Source organism: Toxorhynchites rutilus, chromosome 2 (genome assembly GCF_029784135.1).
Source record: "Toxorhynchites rutilus septentrionalis strain SRP chromosome 2, ASM2978413v1, whole genome shotgun sequence".
Taxonomy (NCBI): Eukaryota; Metazoa; Arthropoda; class Insecta; order Diptera; family Culicidae; genus Toxorhynchites; species Toxorhynchites rutilus.
The window spans coordinates 195,666,706-195,689,214 of record NC_073745.1 but is presented as its reverse complement, the minus strand read 5'-3'; the positions used below and the strand labels follow the sequence as shown (position 1 = coordinate 195,689,214).

The following is a 22,509-nucleotide window of genomic DNA, read 5'->3' as shown; positions in this document are numbered from 1 at the left end:
AAAGTGATGGAGGACGACGTCGGAAAGTGGTAGCCGGTACACGTTTCTTTTGAGCTTGAAGTGCGCTATCGTAAATCAAACTTGATATAAAATTATACTCTTCAAGGGGAGGAAGTTCATGCATCGAAATGATTGCTTCAGATATTAATTCTGCAAATTTTCTCCAGTCAATATTCTTCGTGAGGTCATACGCAATATCGACTGACTCACTAGATCTTGATTCATTGGCGATCGATAAAATTATTGGTAGGTGATCACTACAATCTCCACCCAATGACACGCATCATTGTTCACCCCTATTCTGTATTCCGTTCGAGTTGTTTTTTTGAATTTCGTTCGATATGTTTATCTTTGAACATTAAATGGGCAAAACCACTAATTCTCTTCTACTGCCCTCACTGTAGTAGATGTGGTATTTTAAAGATGTGCCCTCAATCGGCTCTCCAGCCAAAAAATCTCCTATGATAGACTTTGGTCAGCGCCCTTCTCCTCCTAGGTCGAAGTATGAAGACTAATGAAGAACCCAGAATAATGTTGAAACAATAAGAAAACGCTCTGAAGTTTATGCCCGTGACTGACAAACACACGATGATAGCATTGAGGGGGCCAATATTCGGAAATTTCTTTCTTTTAAAAGCAACAACACGTCTCCTATTTTTTATTTAAACTTTATTCCTCGAAACAAAAGTAGGGGACTGAATGTTGCACGGATCGGTTTACTTCTAAAGGTTCCCTCCCTTCTCAAAAATGATGCTCTTTAAAAGTTTAGCTCTATAGATTTCTGTTGTTTTTCGCTTTCGATAACCGTTTGCGAATTCGAACGAAACAAGATGCATTTTTCATCTACAATGATAATAAGAACAAAAGTGACCTATTAACCCGTCGAACAGAACATGAAAGCAATACTTTCAGAACGAAATAAAATATAAAAATATCCATCTTTGTAACAGGTCAGAATGAAAAATAAAAAATAAAACGAATCCATCCAATCCGCTCAAATCGTGCTGAACATTTCTTCCTTTCTATTGTTTTTACCGGTGATAATATAAAGAAGCATTTCTTTTTTTTTTTTTGTTTAGTTCGCTGGTTTTTCTATACTAGTGTAAGATTGTAGAAGCGGCGTTCAGTATGAAGGAAATCCCTTGGATTTTACTTTTCGCTTTTTTTACTCCCGTCCTGACTGCTTTGCTCATTCTTTACTCTTAATCTGCTTCTTAAGTGTTTTTTTTTGTTCTTGTTGTTGTCGGTATATAGGATGACCGTTAACGGAAAATTATTTACGCTAATTTGTGTACATTTACATGCGTACTACCCATGTGTGTGTGTGTGTGTCTGTGTGTGCACACATCATTGTTGTGGTTGTCCTCAATTTTCCATTTTAAGTATTCACATTTAAACACAAATACGTTTTGTTCTATACTGCTTTTTCACAAACTTAAGCATAGTTATTAAAGTAATTTTTCACTGCATCGAGTTTTTGTTTTTCTTACGAATTTTTTTTGTATATATATTTTAATTCGCCAGCCATTATGATTAGTAAAATTTCATGATCTCATCATTTTATGCGCACTGCCACACGTTTTTTTGTCTGAATCGTCATCGTTATGTTGTGTCTGAGATGTGGAAGGTGTTTTGTTCTGTGGAAGGACGGAAATAGCTCGATTACAACACACCTGTTCTTTCCATTCTTTTATTCAGCTTAACTGTGGTGCTGATTTTGTCCAGATTTTATTCATTTGTACTGTCCTCAGATCGAGACAGCGTATTAAGTGACGAATCAAACATTTAAGTTTCTCAGAATAAACGATGTTTTGAAGGTATTTTTTCAAAATTCTAACTGCTCTGTGTGAGTTTGCTAGCTGTTTCCATATTCTCGTCTGCTCCATAAACTGTCCTTCCCAAGCTACCTGCACCACAATCTGACGCGCAGTTTTAGCTGCTTTCTCCAGCGTCTTCAAACAACATGTACATTTTTTGAAACAGCGGTTCGTCCATATGACTTTTCTTTTTCCCGTTTAGCTGTATGTAGCTGTGAATCTGGCTCACTGGTTCATCCCATTCCCAAAATAATATACTGACTATAAATATATATATTATGTTCAGTTATTATGAAATTTAACTTCTGCTTTCTCAATACTTATTAGATGAAGTTGGATTCTTCTATGCATTATGTGTTTTTGCTTCTTAATTTATGCTCACCATTGTTTATTCACAAAACCATGTGTTAGTGATGATATATTTATCGCTTTGTATTAAATATATTGTTAAATTCCAATTTTTGTTTTAATGTACACTTTCCCATTTTTGCTGTTAAACTTGTCTTCACTTAAACGCTAGAGTTATGTCTAGATGTGTTAACTTAGGTGATAATAAAATTAGCCTTGCCGCTTTTATGTAGACTGAGCAACAAATTTATCTTCAAAGAAAAGAAGCATAATTACGATCGGAATATCTTTTAAAGTAGATATATCGTAAAGTAGAAAATATTACAACTAATGAAATAAAAAGGAAATCTTGTATACGCTATGGGGCCCTGTGAGCCCTGAACCATATTTTGCTTGTTGTTCATCACGAAACAAAAAAAAAGTAGCTATTATATGTTATTTCTTCACACTCGTATCACAAAATTATTTTGATTTCATTTTTTCGACTATACCATCAGATTCACTGCTTTAGAAAAGCAATAAAAACTATAACTAAAAATCGATGTTTAAAAACTATTGAAGAATCAAAAGTTTTGTTTGCGAATTCCAGGTTTTTATCTGTAATCCTAGGGAAATGGGGGAATGACCAAATGTGCGCCTGTTCGGGTCTGCGATTTGTTGGTAAGGTAAGATAAAGAAGCTGTGGTGATCAGAACACAAATATTTTTGTTTTTGTCGAGGAGAACAGTATTGCTCGATGCGTATCTTTTATGAAACAATTAATATGGACGGTTTCAAGTTGAACTAGAACTGTCTGTGGTAGTGTCTATGTCTGTTCGTGCTTACTTGCGTGCAAAATTTCGTCACTACCCTCCTCAATTGGGGAGCTACTGTTTCGGTAAATTTCGATCGAACATGGTGGCCTGAATTTGTGTTGTCTGCGCTGTTGCACGATGCGTTTCTTCCGAGAACATAAGAAGAACTTAACATGAGGGCGCAAATCAGTGTAGAATGGAAACTGAGCTGAGGAAGCCATTATTTTATTTTATTTTCGATCATTCAAATACAGAAATGAATTCTGGATTATTTGAATTTGGCTATGTATCAAAAATTGAATCCAATTATATTTGTAACGCTTGCATTAAAAAAATGGACAAATTTCACCAATTTTTCATGCGTCAATCAAAGTAACACATGAGTTTTCAAACAAAATTTGACAGCGCTATCAGTTGAACTGCGGAAGTTATGGTGAAAACAGTAAAGCAACTGCGCTTCATGGTTTTTGTTTACTGGGAGCACCATCTCGTGCGAAGAATATAATACTGTTAAACGGAAGGGCAATAAACTAGAGCAAGGATGAGGATATATAGGCGGAGCCGATCGCTGATTGACGACGCGTATGACTAGCAATTAAAATGATGTTGCGCTTACGTGCGCCTGAATCAACATCCCTCGTTCGTCCGTCTGTTTAGTATAAGGTTACATGATTGTTTTTTCTTCACTCCGAGTGTCGTAGTGATTCTCACAGGGTTCAATATGGGTGTCGTAGTGGGTGTCAATACGCTTCTCGCATTTTCAATGTGAGGTTCGATATTTAGCCTAGCTGCAAGGAATCGGAAGGGTCGCAAATTGTGGATAGCGAATTGACCTACAGATATGGAGGGTAGGTGCGAATACAATGAAAAAATACCCCTGAACAAGCAACAGGAGTTAGTTAGTCGACACAATCTCCCCTAACGACCCCAAAATGGCGAGTTGACGCCGCCATAAGCATCTCAGCCAAAAAAAAACAGACCGGTGCGTCTGAGGAGCGGCCCAAACAGCGTCTGTTTCGGAGCGAGCGGCTGAGAATGAAATGCTGTATCCCGCCAGCTACACCTAAGATGGCAGCCCCATCAGGAGAATGTAGGTATCGCGACCCTGGTAAGCTAGCATACCGAAACCCATCCTAACCACGAACAACGAATATAGAAATACGGAACGGATGAGGCGGTAAAGACCTAGGCAACGAACACGGAACACGAAGAAGGTAAACGATTGGAAGTTAGGTACTTGGAACGTCAGATCTCTCAATGAATGGCCAAATTCCGGAGAAAAGGAATTCCGTGCAGTAGACCCTATTGCACACACTTCTTTCAAGTACCAGATCTTCTAGTGGCGGCGTTGGAGGCCCGTTGATGACCGTATATGCGTGTTGAGGATTAAGAGCAAATTATTCAACTACAACAAAACAAAACACGATGTAAAAGTCGTCATCGGAGATGCAAACGCACAGGTTGGGAGGGAGGAATTCTTCCGTACGGTCATTGGAAGGTACAGCCTTCACTCGTCAACCAATGAAAACGGTCTGAAGCTGATAAACTTTGCCGCGGCCAGAGGAATGGCCATATGTAGCTCCTATTTTCCACGTTTGAATATTTGGAAACATATTTGGAGGCACCCTAATGGAGAAGTCTGCTCCCAGATCGATCACGTACTGATTGACGGTCGGCACTTTTCGGATGTTACTAATGGTCTTTCTGCGGACCAAACATTGACTCTGACCATTATCTCGTCGTTTTTAGGATCCGCGCACGGTTGTCGAACTGAAATCCCGCACAGAGATAACGATGCAGTTGAAAGCTGATGGCGTGGCAGAAGAATACGCCGGAAAGCTGGATCAACGGATCGCAGAATAGCAGGAGAAACAATATATAAATGGGCTGTGGAGTACTATTCACGGTGCCATTGAAACGGCTGCGAGAGAGGTGGTAGGTACGACGCGGGGAAGACAGCGTAACGGCTGGTTTGATGCCGAGTGCCAGAGAGCTACAGACGAGAAGATCCGTGTCAGAAGCCGCATGCTCACTGCGGCTACGTGTCAGAACAGAGAGAGAGAGAGAGAGAAAGATACAGGGAGGATACAAGGATACAAGAAGGGCCATCGACTCAGTGAAAAGAAACGAGCTGTATCAGATTATGCTGGAGCTCGTTTTTCCGACGAAATTTATTAGGCTGAGTCGTATGACACTGGAAGGATCGAAGTCATGCGTGCGGATAGCTGGCAAGATATCAGCCGCTTTCGTAACGTTAAATGGACTGAAGCAGGGGGATGCGTTCTCCAACAAGACATGAAGCATGGACGCTGAAGAAAGCTGACCGACGAGTGCTCGATGTTTTTGAGCGTAAAGTTCTGCGATCGATAATTCGGTAAGGAATCAGAAAATTTCCTATTGATTCCTTCTCCGCTCCTATTTTCCTTCCTCTATCCGGCTCTGCCCGGCCAAATCCCAGAAGACGTGGTTCCACCGGATCACATCAGTAGGCGCATTCCTTCAGTTGTGCCTACTCTAAGCGTCTGGTAAAGGGCCTTTCCCCCTTCATTTTCTTCAAGGCTAGTAGCCCTCATTTGGAATCTTCCTCGAATCTCAAACTAGTCAAGCTAGCAGCCACGGATGGAGAATGAGATTTTTTCGGCGAAGCGGAACGTCACGGCGTACTTAACGGTGGACGGCAACGATAGACAGGGAACCAGTCAAAAATATCATCCGGAAGAGGATATGATGTTTTGACGGGACCTGGCCTCCGCCAAGGAGATCAACCGCTTGAAGATAGATGTTTTTATGAAGTCCGCCAACCCTCCGGACGTCTCCCAGCTGCCTTCCATCGGGAATTTCTGGGCAAACCTGAAGCGGATGGTCTACTCTTACAATTTCATGGCGAAAAAAACTGAAGAACATGCCGACAAGACAGCAGTGACGAAAGCTCCTGCCAACTGGCAAAAGGCCGCCCGACAGGGCGTCGAATTATTTTTGTAACATCATTCAATAGAATTTAAAGCCTTTCAAAAACAAAGAATGGAAGAAGAATTAATAGAATTTTGTTTCATGGGGATTGTTTTCCATTAAATCATCTTCTGTAGTTTTTTTTTTGCTTTACCATCTGAAAATTGTCCATTTTTAAATGCAAGCGTTAGAAACAGATACCCGTTTGAATGAGGAATGCAGTTTTCAAATGTGGAAACAACTTACCGCTTAATTCCTCACGCCCCTGGCATTTATTTCACCATTTGAATGTGGTTCGTAGTTCCAGCAACTCAGTGGGAACGACGAAACGTCTTTCGATTATCCTCTTCGATCCTTACTTCCGAAAGCTCACGAGTGGTCTTGTGTATTATTCCACTTATTTTTTTTTCGGAATACGATTCGAACAAAGATTTTCAAATCCTCCATCTAACGCATCGCGAAGAAAAATGATACACCTTCACTATGTGTGTGTTAAATCAAACCAGCATGTCATTTTTGTCGTTACGCTAAGCCCGAATTTGTTCTTATCGAAGCGTGTGTTTTTGTGTTATACTTTTCATGAAAGCCCTAGAGATATCTCAGATATAAGACAGTAGATAATGGTACGCGTGGCGATTGATATTCGTATTTATGCTATGATGGCGGTGTTATTTGTAACATTTTCTTAACTGCGTCTTGCTCCTTTCTGTGCCTCATCTTACTATCTGGGTTTTTGCTAATATTTTTCTTTCTATATTTTCATTTCAGTTGGGCTCTAAAAATATACATACAAATGATAACTTGAGTGACCGCCCTTTTTTTACTTCATATACATATGGGACACAACATGGAAAAATAAAATGAACAACGATTTTTTCACACACTTTTCTCCATTTTTTTCTCTATACGCTGCTGCTGGAACTTCTGCCAGTATGGCCTTTCTGTGTATTATCACTATTGTTTACTAGTAAATAATGCGCGTAGATTGGCTCTAATTATTCGTCTTCCACGCCGTTTTCGAATCGCAGATTGGATTCGACCTCTGATTTGCTACGCTGCTGCTGCTGCTGTTTACTGTAACGTTACGTGTTCCTGTTTAAATCCGTGTCTGCATGCCGTGTGTGTGTTCGTGTGTGTCTCTGTGTAGACGTGTGTGTATTTTTGAGGAATAGTTGTGAAGTGGCAATTTTGCTTGTTTTCTCAATTGTTTGTTTTATTAATTTTAAAACATGCAATACATTTTCCATAATTTTAAATTGTTGGTTTATTCAATTTATCTGGAATGAGATATTAAAAATGGAAAGAGGTGAGAAATAGTTTCTTATTTCACAATAAATTATGTTAATCGCTTATGGAGGGACCCCTGTCTTGGAAGTTGAAAAATAATAAATGATTTCGTGATTTCTTTTAGGATGTTAGGAATAAAGTTCGGGTATTTTGGTTATTGTTTAGGATATTTTTGAAGCAACGGGGTATCGCAGAACGAATTCCAATGAATATTTTGAAACTTCTGGACGATACCTAAAACATTACACGAATTTTTGAAAATTCGAAAAATTGCCAAAAAGGCAGCCATTTTTGTTGAAAATGAGTTATTTTTCATGAAAAATTGCTGTTTAGAAGCTCATAAAATATCGAAAAAAAAGATGTCAAAAAACGGCTATGTAACGTCTTAGGTAACTCATTTTTACATGCTGATAAAAAATTTCAGCTTATTCGGTCGAGTAGATCCTGAGATATCGATACCACCAGTTGAAAAAATTGGAAAAACGCGTTTCAAAAATCGTACAGAGAATATTATATCCCTTGGGGTGTCCTCATAATTTTGGCTGTAACTTTCCAACGAAATCAAATATCGAAAAATCCTTTTAGGACAACATTTATGAGGGCATAAGCTTCCCAAAAAATGCAATAACAATCGATTTTTTTCCAGATCAGGGTCTTCCCTTATTATTTTCCCCCATTGACGGTAATGATGTACCATTGGATTAGTAATCATTTGTTTGAAGTTGTTTCCGAATCAATTCACAACGAATGAATGAATGAATGAATGTTCTGAATATTTGCTGTACGTATTTCCTGAAAGTGCGAGAATGGACGAGTATGAATATTGGATTTTAATTGATGCATTGAAATACATAAAATTGAACTCTTTCGAACTGGTTGGTGATCCTGAAGAGGATCAATTGGGGGATTTGTAGAAACAACTGAAGATGGTTGATACATGACTCATAATTGTTCTCGTGAGAGCACTATTGTCCTTATTGTCAGTATATATTTCTGCTCCAAGACATTCGTTGTCGCCGCAGATTGTGTTATATTTGTGTTATACCATCATTATATATTATTGACAACGTATAAAACCAACAACGTTTACGTGTGATTCAAACGTACACAAACACTCTGCGCCCAATGGTATGAAAATCAACGTTGTGCGGAGCCCATAAGTACTTTCGCATTAATCTATTCAGAGCTTTCTTAGATTTTCCGTTACCGCTAGATGTTCCGTTCAGACGGGTAGCAAAACAGAAACGGGATTGCACAATCACGACTAAGTGGATTTCCGAGTTGGCACCGCGATTGGAGCTCGTGAATCATTAGCATCAATGGCTCCCCGGGATCCCGAAGTTGCAGCGTCCCCACAGGCTGACAAGTGCAGTAAAGCTCATGAACGAGCAAATTCTACGGGAAAATGTGTGGCAAGGTTGTCGAAGTTGTCGAAGACATAGGCAGGAACATCTGCATGGAGTTCGGCCTCGACAAGTGCCGCCGTGTTCATCTTCTGACCGACAACTGACAACTTCCCGAATCTGGAAGCTACGAGGTCTATGACGGCCTATTTATCAAGAACATGGTTCGTGGCTAATCTCACAAATATCTCGGATTTCGAACTTGGCGTAAGCGGAGTACCAACTCAACTGCAATCTGCAGGAGGAGACGATTGCAGCTTGGAAGTAGAAGGCAGTGCATGGTGCCCATCTCCATTAACTGAATCGGCCACACGTCGACAAGGCCGAATCTAATCTGTGGCTAACGCGTAGTGAGCTTTTTTCAGTAGTAGAAGTCGACACGATAGCCATCCCAACAGGATAATCCCGACAAGAAACTACAGGCGGTACGTCTGGCATCAAGATGTTGATGACATTTGCCGGATATGCCATCAACCCGGAGAAAAAAAAATTGAGCACATTATGGAGCACAATTCCACTTCATTTTTAGTTCATTATTGCATTATCCGCGATCTTCGTTATTGCCCGACAATTCCGCGGATAATCGGGGTTCTATTGTATTTATGTTTGACTCCTTCAACTCATTACTGAATGTTGTTCATCAGAAGTCGGAAGATACTGGACAAAAGTTTCGTAGAAAATGTCCTCAAGTGTTTAAGAACTCACTTGGTTGGAGTACTAAGGCGAAAGCTCATTTTTACTTGAAGTCTGTTTGCGTCTCGTGTATTCATCTAAATGGCCTACGCTTCCTACGATCCGATGAGCAATCTGGCAATCCGAAAAAGGAAAAATTTGACGATTAACACTTCAAGTACAACAATCTGGAATCAAATCTAACCTTGGAGCATATCAAGCAATTATTGACAGTACGGCTACTGTCATATTTGGAATACAGCAGTATGATTATAGTATAATTACAGGTAGAACAAAAGACCGAAGTCATAACGAAGTTCTGTAACGGGTGAAATCGTATGGTTTTCAGCAGAGAATCGAAAAGTTACGTTTTAGTCTCTCGCGAATCAAGTTCCTAGGAAATTTCGCAGATGCCAGCTCCGAAGAACGTATCCGGAAGTTTTCAACTATTATGGGCGTTTCGTTAAAGAAATGAAGGACCCGAGAACACTCATTAACTACTTGCCGAATAAAATGTGCCGTGAGAACGGACTGCCATTCGAGAGTGATTCATACCCTGTTGCTAGCACACTTTGACCCGAACAAGTAAATCATTGTTACAGATGATGCGCCCAAAAACGGCTTAGTTATTTTCGTGATTATTATGTTTTCATAATAGACCAGTGAAGGGTGTGTTGTATTTTTCGAGATCTTTGAACCCTGAAGAGTGACATTATGACAATGTCGTAAAATGAAACCATGGCTCCGGTTTTCGTCATACCACGATTCTATAAATGTAAAAATGGCATTGTAGTTTGACCACAAGTCACTCATGCATTGGATACACTGACAGTGATGACATGCTTGAGGAAAACCAAGATGGTGGAATTGACAGGTGGCTCGTAATTGACACTATCTTGAGAAGACGTCTGAGGTTGGTGGAACGGTAGTGTTTTGATTTGTTATTAAAAAGTTCCTAACGTTGTTATGGTTATGTTTCAATTCCTCGAAGGAGGAAAACAAAAACGCAGCTGATTGCAACTCAAGCTGGACAGCAGTGATCTCAAAGTTGTAGCATGTATATGATTATGATTTTTGTTTGGCGAAATCAGTTTAAGATTACATGCAATCTAATAATTCAACGGTGGATGGAAGAACACCAAATTCGTTATACGAAAAAACCGTGCCGAGCCGGAAGTGTGCGAGGTGGAAGCTCCCGACATTCTCAACGCTGGCGAGTTCCGTGGACTCTGGATTAAGTGGCTTGGTGTTGTGAGTTACATCTCAACAACAAATATAATAGCAAAATGACTTATTTGTTACCTCTCATCTTTCTAGATAATCACCGTCTGTATAGAAGGAGCTGTGACAGCTTTTCTATGTTACGAGAACCCTGATCCATTTCCAATCAATCGGTGTTTGCACCGGTTGGGGTGCCACTGGCTCGTGGATTATACTGAAGAACGAAGAAAAGCCATCAACACATATTTTAACAACCTTTTCTTAATTGGTCGCGCTCGCCATTAAGGCGCAGTCATTCCGGGAAAGTTGATCGCCTCCCATGGAATGTGTCACGTTCCATGTGGTGATGTTGCGAATACAATTGCCGAATATGAAGTTCTATGTGTACTGTGTACCTTTGTTTCGGCCAGCGGAAGTAACGTCCCTCCGAATGCTATTCCGGTAGGAGAATGTGAGGACGGAGAGCCACTGTTCGTCGGTCATGTATCGCACGAGAGAACTCAAACGGTCGGTGAAGTGCAGCCGTCACATGGCACTTGCTACGTTTCATACGGCGGACAGGAACTGGCATTCGACGATTATGATTGTCATATTATTACAATTAGCTATTAAACACACAGAACGATTCGTCATTCGGTACAAGTCACCACTGCAGCCTTAACACATTCGAAAAATTACACACCAAAAGCCAGAATCTCGTGGGAAGCTTTACCGTACGTTTTGGATGATAAGTTTTATTCGGGATAACAGAAAGCTGTAATAAAGCTAGCAGTGTGTTTTTCAATAGTACATAATTGAGATTTATTTTTCCTTATTACACTCCTTGAACTCACTCAGAACTCACATAGCAAGCTCCAAAATACGTTTGTCCGGAGAAATTTCGTTAACGAAAAAGCTTCAAAGTGTTTTAGTGTTGCTTAGATGCGTTCTATATTTGTAAACAAATTCAAACATACGTGAGTATCGCCTGAACGGCAATTTTGACATTACGTTTTACCTTCCACTTCACTTTCCTTGAGGAAAACAGTCGACCAGTAATATGTCATTGTTTAGGTAAAAATGAAAGCAGGATGTCTAAAATATTTGCTCCTGAACCTCAACAGACTTTGCTTTCCGATCGTTTTTATGTGACAATGATTTAGCTGCTTTAGATTCCATAATGTTCGGCACTTAACAATTGTTCATTACAATTCACACTCCAAACAACAGGAGTAATTCCCGACTTCTTTCCAACACCTTCAAACTTTCCGTTCACCGAAGTGCTCTAGATCAGGAGGGGAGGAGGAGAACAGTACCATTACAACGACACAAAACGAAGATCTAAAAAGCTACCAGAGAAGTGAAAAGACGAAAATAAACAACCAAGTTTTATTTCAGAGGAGTCCGTAACATTTAATTTCGCGGACATCTGAGAATCCTGCGAAACGGCCATCAGGGAACAAAAATAGAAATAAGGAATACCATACTTCTGTAGACCATCTAAAGTCATTAGTTGGGTTAAACTACTTATTCTCCGAAGCTGGAGAAAGAGTCTTCCCACCTATCTTAACGTTTTTTTTAAAAAAGACTACAATTTCCTGGTTCGACCGTAATAATAACAAGTCGATAGAGGTTCTCATCCGGTTCCGAATTGGCCACACCAATCTCACTCATTCCTAAATTTTTGTAAAAGCAAAAAACAAAGATGTTCCATTGTCCATTTGCGAATTAAGAACGCAATTGGTTCTGCACGGCTAATCACGTGAGATGGCTCGAGAGACGTAGGGTAGATAGGGGCAATGTGACCAGGCGAGGCGAAATGGGCCACCGTTCGTTTGGGTTTTTCATTGAACCAATAACACTTATTTGCCAACAATTGTGTTAGAAATACTCTTATTAAGTATCTCCGTGAAAACCGTGTTCAAATTCAATTGTTGTATAAAGATATTGGAAGAAATATCACACTGCTGAAATTTATGACTCTACTCTTTATATCAATTCGTACTGGTATTATTTCTGAACATTTTCACTGATTTATTGCGCTGCTTTGTCGTTCCATGTAAAAGATCGGTTCACTTTATTGAGTGTAAGTGTACGGGGCGAAATGGGCATACCTGCTTGGGGCATTATGACCAGGTACTTTTTCAACATAACCTGTAAAAACAGCTGTCAAAATTTGTAAACATAGTTGTAAATAGTAAGATGTGGAATCATGGTGCGGAATTATATCAGAACATCCGATTGTAAAAAGTGGTCACAGACCAGCTTGAAGACAGCCACCGAAGCAGCGAAAAGAAGTACGATAGTGTGACAAGCATCCTTTGTGCATTATGTCTGGTTTTCGAAAGTGTCATTCACAAATCTCACTTCGGACACAAGCAACCTTCGCCGCTAGGACTAAATGATTCAATCGCGTTGCAGTCGGGAAATTCTACGATTTACTGGAGGACGAACAGCAGAAATACAACAAACCACCAGAAAATTCAACGTCGATAAAACATTAGTGATTCCAGTAACTATCTTTTTTTTCATAGGAGTAAACTTAAAATTATTATCATTATTCAATAGGTGCAGACCCAAAATTCCAAAATCCTAGCAATGCGGAGAAAAAGCCAGATGAGCGCTGGGTGCTGAGTAAGGAATAACCATTATTGAATATTCCACAGGAAACCTTATGTTGCTACTGTGGGGCATAATTCAGTTCCTCTAGGGGTGGCGATAAACGGAACCAATGCTATCGATGCACAGATATTCCCTGTTTCTGATTTGAGCAACTTAAAATTGTAGTCCCACACCTTGATCAAATTGTTATTTTTTGTACATGCAAACTGAATGAAATCCAATTAAATACACGTGAAAGTTGCAAAATAGAATAAGCTTCCGTTTTATGAACTTGTAACGTTATTCCCCTATGAAAACATGCTTAAATTATTCAATAAATAATCATGGTCATATTGCCCCGCATGGTGGCCCATTTTGCCCCGTAGTGTTTTCGATCGACGGAAATGGAACACATTTTTAAAAGTGTAAATTCTCCAATTAAATCTTTTGATTTATACAATCTTCATGGCTCGATAAGGTTTCAAATCGTGAGGTTTTAATATGTAGCATAGTTTATAGATGTTCCTACATGATTTAGGACGTTTCGTTCTTAGGGGGACCATATTATCCCTATCTACTCTAACCTTTTCTGACATCGACTCGGGTAGAAGAAACTAGCATACGAAACAGGAGCTAAAAAATAAGGCGAATTCTAGAATAAAACGAGTACCTTTGCTGTTCCAGATCAGGCGATGCAAAATAAGGGGCATTATGGGTTGAAAAAAAAAACCCGCTCGTTTTAGGAAAAAATAAAAATCCTATGCTGCCGTTCTCCGTTCTGTCCCATGTTCCGAAATCAGCAACTGAGAGAAATGCAATCAAAGTTTTCTACCATATTTGTCTACCAGTAGCTTTAAGCATTTCAGTTTAGCAATACATCGGGATTTTCATTAGCAGTAAACTATTGTTTAATGAAATGTGAAAAGTTTCCTCTACTTGAATCATTCTAACTTGATTACGAACTTAATAGTGCAGAGTGAATATCAACATGGGACGATTGAACTTGACGTTGTTTTCTGGAATACTGAAAAAACAAAAACAATAAGTTTTTTGTGTTTTTCCGAAAGATTATGCAAAAACGTCGCTTTATATAAAAAGGGAATATTATTCTCATTGTTATTAGGCGTTTGCTAACAAGGTGAACACATACAATCTGATACAATCGACTTTCCTTCGTATACTGTGTTTCACAACTATAGAACCACTCATTTTTTCTGAGTTTCCAGAGATATGTAAGATGTCGGTTGAATTGAAGTATATAATGCAGGATATAATAACTATCTTCTTTTAAAAGATTGCCCATTTGAACTTCATTGTTGTGTTCAGGCGCGAAACATTCAAAAAACTAAAATTCCAGTGTTTCATAACTATAGAACCAGATGGAAGAACTCTCCCTCCTTTACAAAATTAACGTCGATTTCACATGAATTACAATAAGTTTCTAATTCGTAGGTCATCTTTAGTTCTCAATCAGTTCAAATAACCCATTCGAGGTGGTTTTGACCAAGCTGCGCCATGTTGTAGTGTGTATCTCATTCTACGCAGAAGATACTGCTAGTTTAAGCTCTCCAAATCACTCATACTGCTTGTAAGCTGCTTCTACTATTCGTACGATCACTCCTCATAAGTTCATGATAGTGTTTTGATCTTGTAAACAAGCTGATCAGTCCAGAATCTGAAGCCTTTATTCATTAAACCATGAATTTTGTGAATTGATGCCAAATTACAGTAATCGTTCGCTAACTGGTCCTGGTTTAACTGGTCTGCTATTTAACTGGGCGAACGTTAACTGGTCCTTGGACCAGTTAAAAAGCACAATTTCGTAAACAATCGACGCCATATTCAAATGGAAGATTTGCTGTGAGGGGCATTCGAATGTAATTTTAAATGTTATGAAAGTTGACATTATTTTCGCACGACAAAAACATTGATTAAACTACAGAAAAACAATTTTCTCAAATCATATGTCATACCTGTTGTCGCACTCAATGCGAAACTTCCATTGGAATCCTTTTATTTATCCAATTACAGGAACTAAGCGAATCAAACAATTCATTGAAGTTTCCCTCGATTTTATTTGACGTTTAACATGCCGGACCAGTTAAAACGCGAATGTCGATAAGTGGTCTTCTCTTTTCGCCCAGTTAGTGAATGTTTACTGTACATTGTTTTTGATGTAAAAACAGCAGTAAATGATTCTGAAGTACTTCGTTGCACTTTTGATTCTTCATTCGTGTTGATGATAAACTACCTAAACCAGGCCTTTTTTGAGAAAATTCTACCCAAAACATAAAAATCCAATCTCCAAAGCTGCGGGTCCAAAAAGTAATGTGGAAGCTAATGCCATGTGTTTTACTAATTCAGAGGACTTCTCTAATAAAAGAAATCCAACTTGAATAGAATTTCTTCATACTGGAAGGACTTACGGAACGTGTTATGTGATTTTTCAACTCGTAACTTTGCAGGCGGCAGTTTGATGGTTTGAGGAAAATATTTTCAAAACGGCCTGGTTCAGATAGCTTTTCATCAACACCAATGTACAGTCAGAAGAACTTATAAAGAGTGATCGTACAAATAGTAGAAGCAGCTTACAAGCAGTATGAGTGATTTGAAGAGCTTAAACGAGCAGTATCTTCAGAGTAGAATGAGATACACACTACAACATGGCGCAGCTTGGTCAAAACCACCGAATTTTATTTGTACTGATTGGGTTATTTGAAGATAGTTATTATATCCTACACTATATACATCAATACAACCGACTTCTTACATCTCTGGAAACTCAGAAAAAATAGTGGTTCTATAGTTATGAAACGCAGTGTAGTATGAAATGTTGTGACTACCATTTTCAACCTAAAAACATATGATTTCATATTTTTATTTAGAAATATTTCTATACGTTGTGGCTTCTTTCAGTCCAGGTGTATGGCACGATTATCGCTATCTCACTCTACCTATCGTCACCGCCTATCTCACTATCCCTCTGCTGTAAAAGTTCATCATCGAAATCACGATATGTCAGATGGTGATAAATTGGTAATTCGCGATGACAGTGGCATGGTGGCCATAATTTGGGTCCCAAACTCGTTAGTGTAATCTCTATCAGATTAGAAGTCACGAAGCCGGTTTTTAAATTTTAAAATTTTAATGAAAATTTTCACATCATGTTATTTAATTACTTGAAACACGTATTTTTGACTTTCATTCATATGGCTATACAATTCCAACATTGTTACTTAATTTTTTCATTATAATACAAAGTTGTCTTCATAAACAATTTTCGTATGAAACTTTTTTACCACCTGCAAACAAAAATGTTTTTAATTTTTTTTTTCTAATTTGATATGGAAAAGCTGATTTTCATCCATAATTTTTATTTTGAAAACGTTCATTCCGACTGAAAATCAGCTATTCTTTGATGCTCTCCTAAACTAGTAAACGAAGCTCAACGCCGTCAACGCGGATCGCTGTTTTAAATATTGAAGAAACCAAATACTGTTGACGTTTGAGATGTTGGCACCAAAAACATGGCAGATGCCGTACAGCTGTTTCAATCGCTTGACGAAATCGAACATATGGGAAGATGGATTGCGATTCCCATCTGGCAGCAAAGATGTAGAATTCTACAAATGCTAGCTGAAGAAAATTGTCCTTGTTTCCTACATTCCATTTTACTTGCCGCCCGCTTTCTTGAAGTAGAATTGCGATAATAGTTTACTCATTGGAAAAAGGGAGAGGCAAAAATGCAAGACGAATGATAGATATCCGACCACAATATTTCCTCCCTGCGTTTATCATATGGGAAAACACCGGGCGAGTCGAAGGAAACCTGTACCGTAGGTATTGCATTCCTCGGTTAACATACTCACATTGTTGAATTGTCCCATTCCAGCTGGCTTACATTCTTGTAGCGTCCATTGATAACTTCATCGTCTTCCGAGTCGGAATTCTCCGACTCAGAGCTATCGTCCGAGAGATTATCGTTCTGCATTGGATTGATGGTGATGGTTAGTGCCGAGTCATCCCAGTCCAGCTGCTGCTCGGTTGCCACCTTTGGGCAGGCGTGATGTTTGTCCAGACTCCGGGACGGACCTGCGCCACTAACGCTACCGTTGTTTCGTAGGCGGGCTATCCCGACGCCGCAGATCAGCAGCACGAACGACGCGCAAATAACCACGATCAACATGGTCGAGTGAGACGAGGCCAGCTGCGCCTTCTCGTGGGCCAAGTTGTGCACCTTGGACTGCGACTCCTGTATATCGTGCGAGTGGAGCATCGCGTGGGCGTATTGACTGGTGTCTGAAAGATGAATTAAACGATTCAGTCATACAAAGAAATATGTGCTGATGCATTTCTTACCATGCGAATCCGCTGCGATGGCAGCACTGGAATGTAATTGACCATCGGTGGTGATGGTGGGTAAGACTGATGGCACAGCAAGCAAGATATTGGATGTCGTGGAGGCCGATGTTGGCTGCTGTTTCGGGTGCAACACTGTCAACGTTAGAGTGTACTCAGCACTTCGGAAGTGATCGTCCACCGTGGAACAGGTCAGCTTGAAGACACGATTCAAATAGTAAGCCGGCTTTTTGTTTGTGTACACCAACGATTTCAAGATGTGCTGATAATTTTTGATGGTATCATAACCGATCATTTCTACACCGTCCTTACTGATCTTGGTTTTAATGTCGAATTTGAAGAGTGAGTCATCGGTTCCGTCCTTGTCATCGATGGTAATTTCTTCGTGATCTGGGTTCAGACTTGGGAATACATTGACATTGCAGGAGTCGAGTTTCTGCAGAGCTGGTCGTATATCTTTGCCGGTGTAGATGCTTATATTGATCTGGGCTAGAATTTTTACACCTTCCTTGATGTCGGGGTATGAAACCAAATGATTGGAGTTGCCGGTGATAACAATCTGCGGCTTCTGGTCGCCCGTTAATGGTTTGTCAACAAGGATTTTATTATACAAGGTGGGAGAGGAAGTAGCAGGCGACAAAGAGGCATTCGATGACGTGACCATGATGTAAGTATCAATCGTGGGCAACCGAATGGCCTTTTTGTTTGGACAGCTGACGGTCGTCATGACTTGGATGTTACGACGGCCAATCGTTGGATTATCTTTGCTGTTAATATACTGAATTTGCTGCAACAACTGTTCGATGTTACTTTTATTACTACCCTCGATGATAATTTTATTCATTTGAGTATTCGACTGAATTTGTTGTTCTGGTTCCAGAAAATGGTCAGCGGGAGGCAACAATTTCTCCGCACAATCGGTTCCGCATCGAATTTGGTTTGTTGTTAGAATCTTTTTCATTGACAGCTTGATTTCCGAAATGTCTCCACTGAATCCATGTTTTAGGCGATTTTCAGATCCCTGATAACAGGCACCAATAGCGAGAGTAGTGTTAATTCCATGAGCGGCGTGAAGAGGCCAATCATCGATAACTTCTGGATTGCTGTGACGATCCTCAACATTGCTTTCGAAATTAACACCATCGATGTAGAGATCAACTTTTGGTAAGTCCACATTGATTGTATAATGATGCCATTCATTGTCGCAAACTTGGGGAATCTTCCAACGCCATTCGGCGGGGCTGAAAATATTCAAATCGCCGTCGTTAAAGTTCTTACGTAGCAGTAGAATAAGTCGGCAATTCCTCACGAACAGAGCCATATGATGGCGATTCATTTTGTGATCATCGGCACTACAAATGATATGTTCTTTCGTATGTTTGTCATTCGAAGCGATACTGTGATGGCGGAACATCGTCATTATACTGAACTGATGAGCAGCAAAGTCTTGCGGCCTAATAACAGTCTTAGGAATTATAGCGCCGGAACTTCCATCAAAATGGAAAATCGATTCCGTTCCTTCGTCGTACACCAAATCCTTTGTCCATTCGGTGTTTTTCTGCAACAAATCAATCATCCCGCCCTCGGTTTGCTCTTCCTCGCTAAGCTTTTTCATACACTGGCTCGCATCCCGATCACAGCCAAATGAGATGTGTTTTGTTTTCAACGAAACCGACGACTGAATGACGATGTCCTCGCCCTTGCACTGCATATCGCACAGCTCCAGGTGTATCTTGGGAAACAGTGACACACTTTCCATCGAATTTGCAATATAATCAATCCGTTCGGCAACACCCATAACGTGTGCCTCGCAAACCCTCCGCACCCGTATATTCACCATGACGGGGGCCGACTGTTTCATTGCACAATCGTACGCCACCACCGACAGTATGTGATTATGGGAGGCTTTGTGTGACAACGGTTCCGTGTTCCGGATCGAACCTTCGTTATCGATCGTGAAAGGCTGGTCGCTGGTGAGAATCTCATATTTGCACACGTCCCCGAACAGTGGCGTGCAGTCTTTGTCCGTCGCTTCCACCCGAATGATTTCCTGATACAGACGGCCTTCGTCCACCTGGAGAGAGAGAGAGGAAAACGAAAATGTATGTTAGTGCTTTCTTATTCACGGGCTACAATCTGCTTTAAATGTTCTATTGAGTGCATTTGTTTGTTTGTTTTGTATCTAGTGCGAGGCGAATAGTCGTTAATGATAATATATTAGTTACGATAATATATTAGTGAGACACAATAATGCTGCAAATTAATTTCTTTTCTCTGTTCTATTTTGGTGATGTTAAATCAGTCAAGTATTTTTTTTAAATGGCAATCATTTGTTCATACTGAGGCGCGATAGTTTCATGGACTGGAATGCCTAATGTTTGAGTTATAAAATCATTTGTCGGTTCAGATACGAACACTATTCAAAGCGATAATAATAGGAGTACCGGTAAGTTTCTTCTTTTTTTTCAAAAATTAATGCTTTATTCTGCGAAAATGGTTACAAATTTAATATTCAAAGTGTTGCCCATCGCTAGTCACAACTTTTTCCCATCTTTCTGGCAATTCACGGATCCCTTTGCGGAAATAATCGGCCGGCGGTCCGGAACGTTCTTCGTCTTCCAAGACAAAATCACCACTTCTAAAACGTGCAAACCACATCTGATGACTTTCCGCAGCTTGTTTCTTCATATTGAAGTAATGAAGTAACACTCCCCGTGAAAACACTCTCATTGGTACGAAATTCGACATATTCGAAGTGGCAAAAAACTATGTTGTTTACGCTTTAACTTTTTGATATATACTGAAAAAGACGCGCAACGACAGTAGCTTTCCAACGAATGTCTGGAAATTTGATTCTCTGGAATAACAATCAAGTTACGCTTTCTATTGTAAAACCGAATAAACTTACCGGTACACCTAACAAAATACCTACAAAATTTTGGTCAAAGAATAAAATGTAGGAAATTGTTTAAATTTTCATAAAAAAAAATCCAAGTTTTTCTAAAAATTACACTGATTTTTTCTTAAATCTCTAAAAAAATTGCCAAAAGTAACAGTGCCATTCTTCCAATGTATGAGAGTCTTGTTGGTAGTTGTACGGACTATTTATATAGATTTCATTTCGAATTTTTTTAAACATATTTTTTTGAGAAAAACGAATTTTTGTTTTCAAAATATTATTAGTTATTATTTATTAGTTTTCATTTTTTTTATTTGCTTGCTATCTTTTAATGAAAGCTTGAGCAATTTCCTATATTTCATCGTCTGACCAAAAATGTGTAGCTCTTATAGTTAGTTTTTGAGTTAGATTTTTGCTGAAATGCTATGCTTTTTTAACTTTTATCGGAAAAATTACCTTAAAAACTTTCAGACCAACAAAATTTCAATCAGAGAATGAAATATATAACACATTTTAATTTTTCATGAAATGAACACAAAACAAAATTTGTAAAAATTACACTGAAAAAAAATGTTTTAAAAATTAAAATTCATTTTTCAAAAAAAAAATTTAATTCTTAACGAAAATTATATGAATAGTTCATACAACTACCAACATTTCATTTTTATATCACAGGAGGTCACCACCGGTTACTGCGAAACTTGGAAAAACGGTCATACACACATCCATTTCCGAAATCTTGGCGTCACCTCGGTTCTGGTATACCGACAATCATTTCGGTTTAATCTTTCTTGTTGGGCCCAACTTGCAGATAAATTGTTGAATGAAGGTTGATAACTTATTGTAGACATCTTTTACACGATCTAGCTTTTTTTTATTCTAAGACGAACGCCAACAAAATCACATGTCAATCATATATAATCTGAGTTTAGTAAGAAACAGTAGTACAAACAATCCGAAATATAAATTAATAGAGATTATAGTATAAACATTATATTCTCATGGTATTGTTTTTTTTTATTATTTTATATATGGTCGATGTTCAGTCAGATCCGACGCAGTAACATAATTATGATTCTAGTAAATCGATTTCAAAGTTTGAAGCTCTGTAGTTTAAGTAGCTTTCAATCATTCTCCCCAATTGTTTCCTACAGCTCATAGTTACTCTTTAACAAAATCGTGTAATGGTATTATAACAAAAAAAAAAACAGAATAAAGATCTGTGCCTAGAGGCGCGGACGGAAATTTGACGTAGGATTTTGAGGACAATTGCGTGGCCCTCTAAAAATCGTTTGTTACATGAACTGAACTGAACTTAAACGGGTTGTAAGAGTTGTAGTGGTAGCAAAATCTGGAACCTTTGATTAATGATATTTTCTATTTTCTATATAATATATAGTAAACTCATAAAGAAAAATATATAGATATTCCTACATCAATCGTCCCTAGAAATTACATAATTAATCGATCGTTAGACTTTTTTTTTCGTTTATTTAATTTAGCTGAATACGATAAGAAGCCATCATCATACAATGCATTTTTAAGCTTAAATTTAAAGTGCCTTTGGTGACTCGTAATAATTATATTGCCACGTGATGCTGATTGGACATCTTATAACCGTGATTGCTGCCTTGTGAAATTTGTGTTGCTTATTTATAGGGAGGGGAAAGCGGAATTGACAAATGTATTTTGGAAAGTGTATCTGGGCAAATAAAACCATTAGTACTTCTTGGCAAGATATCGCGAACCGGTATACCTTTTGAACCTCTCATTTGGCCACCAGTTTAGTCCTCTATTGCAAAACTATATAATATCCTACATGATTGAGACGTGTATTGGAAAATCCACGTAAAAAAATCTCGTTAATTCAAAAATCCGCGTAAAAAACCTGGGTGTAATCTCTATCAATTTCCTCTCCAGTAACGACATTTTTAAATTTTCACAAACATTCCGGTAGTGGTTATCACTAGGATTGGACGATCTTGGATCGATATTTAGATATTTATTATTATTATTCCGGATTCTTTGGATCAACCTAGTTATCCGAAAAATCGCAAAAATCGACCTTATCTTTCCGATCCTTCCGATCTTTTTAATCCTAGATTTTTTTCTGTAAATTTTTTTTCAGTAAACATTGGGTCCTTCTTAAGGTTGTCAAATAGTGGTCGTAAATTTAGGAG

At 38.9% G+C, this 22,509-nt stretch overlaps 1 protein-coding gene across 3 annotated transcripts in view; it reads right to left on the bottom strand.

The window, feature by feature from the left end:
- Nucleotides 1–652: 652 nt before the first annotated feature.
- The window catches only part of LOC129764520 (calsyntenin-1), a 186,990-nt gene continuing 165,133 nt past the window's right edge, over nt 653–22,509 (bottom strand). For all 3 annotated transcript variants that reach the window (XM_055763691.1, XM_055763693.1, XM_055763692.1), the window contains exons 6-8: nt 17,431–19,504; nt 16,941–17,370; nt 653–7,185 (exon numbers count right to left, since the gene is read on the bottom strand). In XM_055763691.1, coding sequence (XP_055619666.1) covers nt 7,182–7,185; nt 16,941–17,370; nt 17,431–19,504 — 2,508 coding nt within the window. In that variant the 3' untranslated portion in view covers nt 653–7,181. The remainder of the gene's footprint in view (nt 7,186–16,940; nt 17,371–17,430; nt 19,505–22,509) is intronic.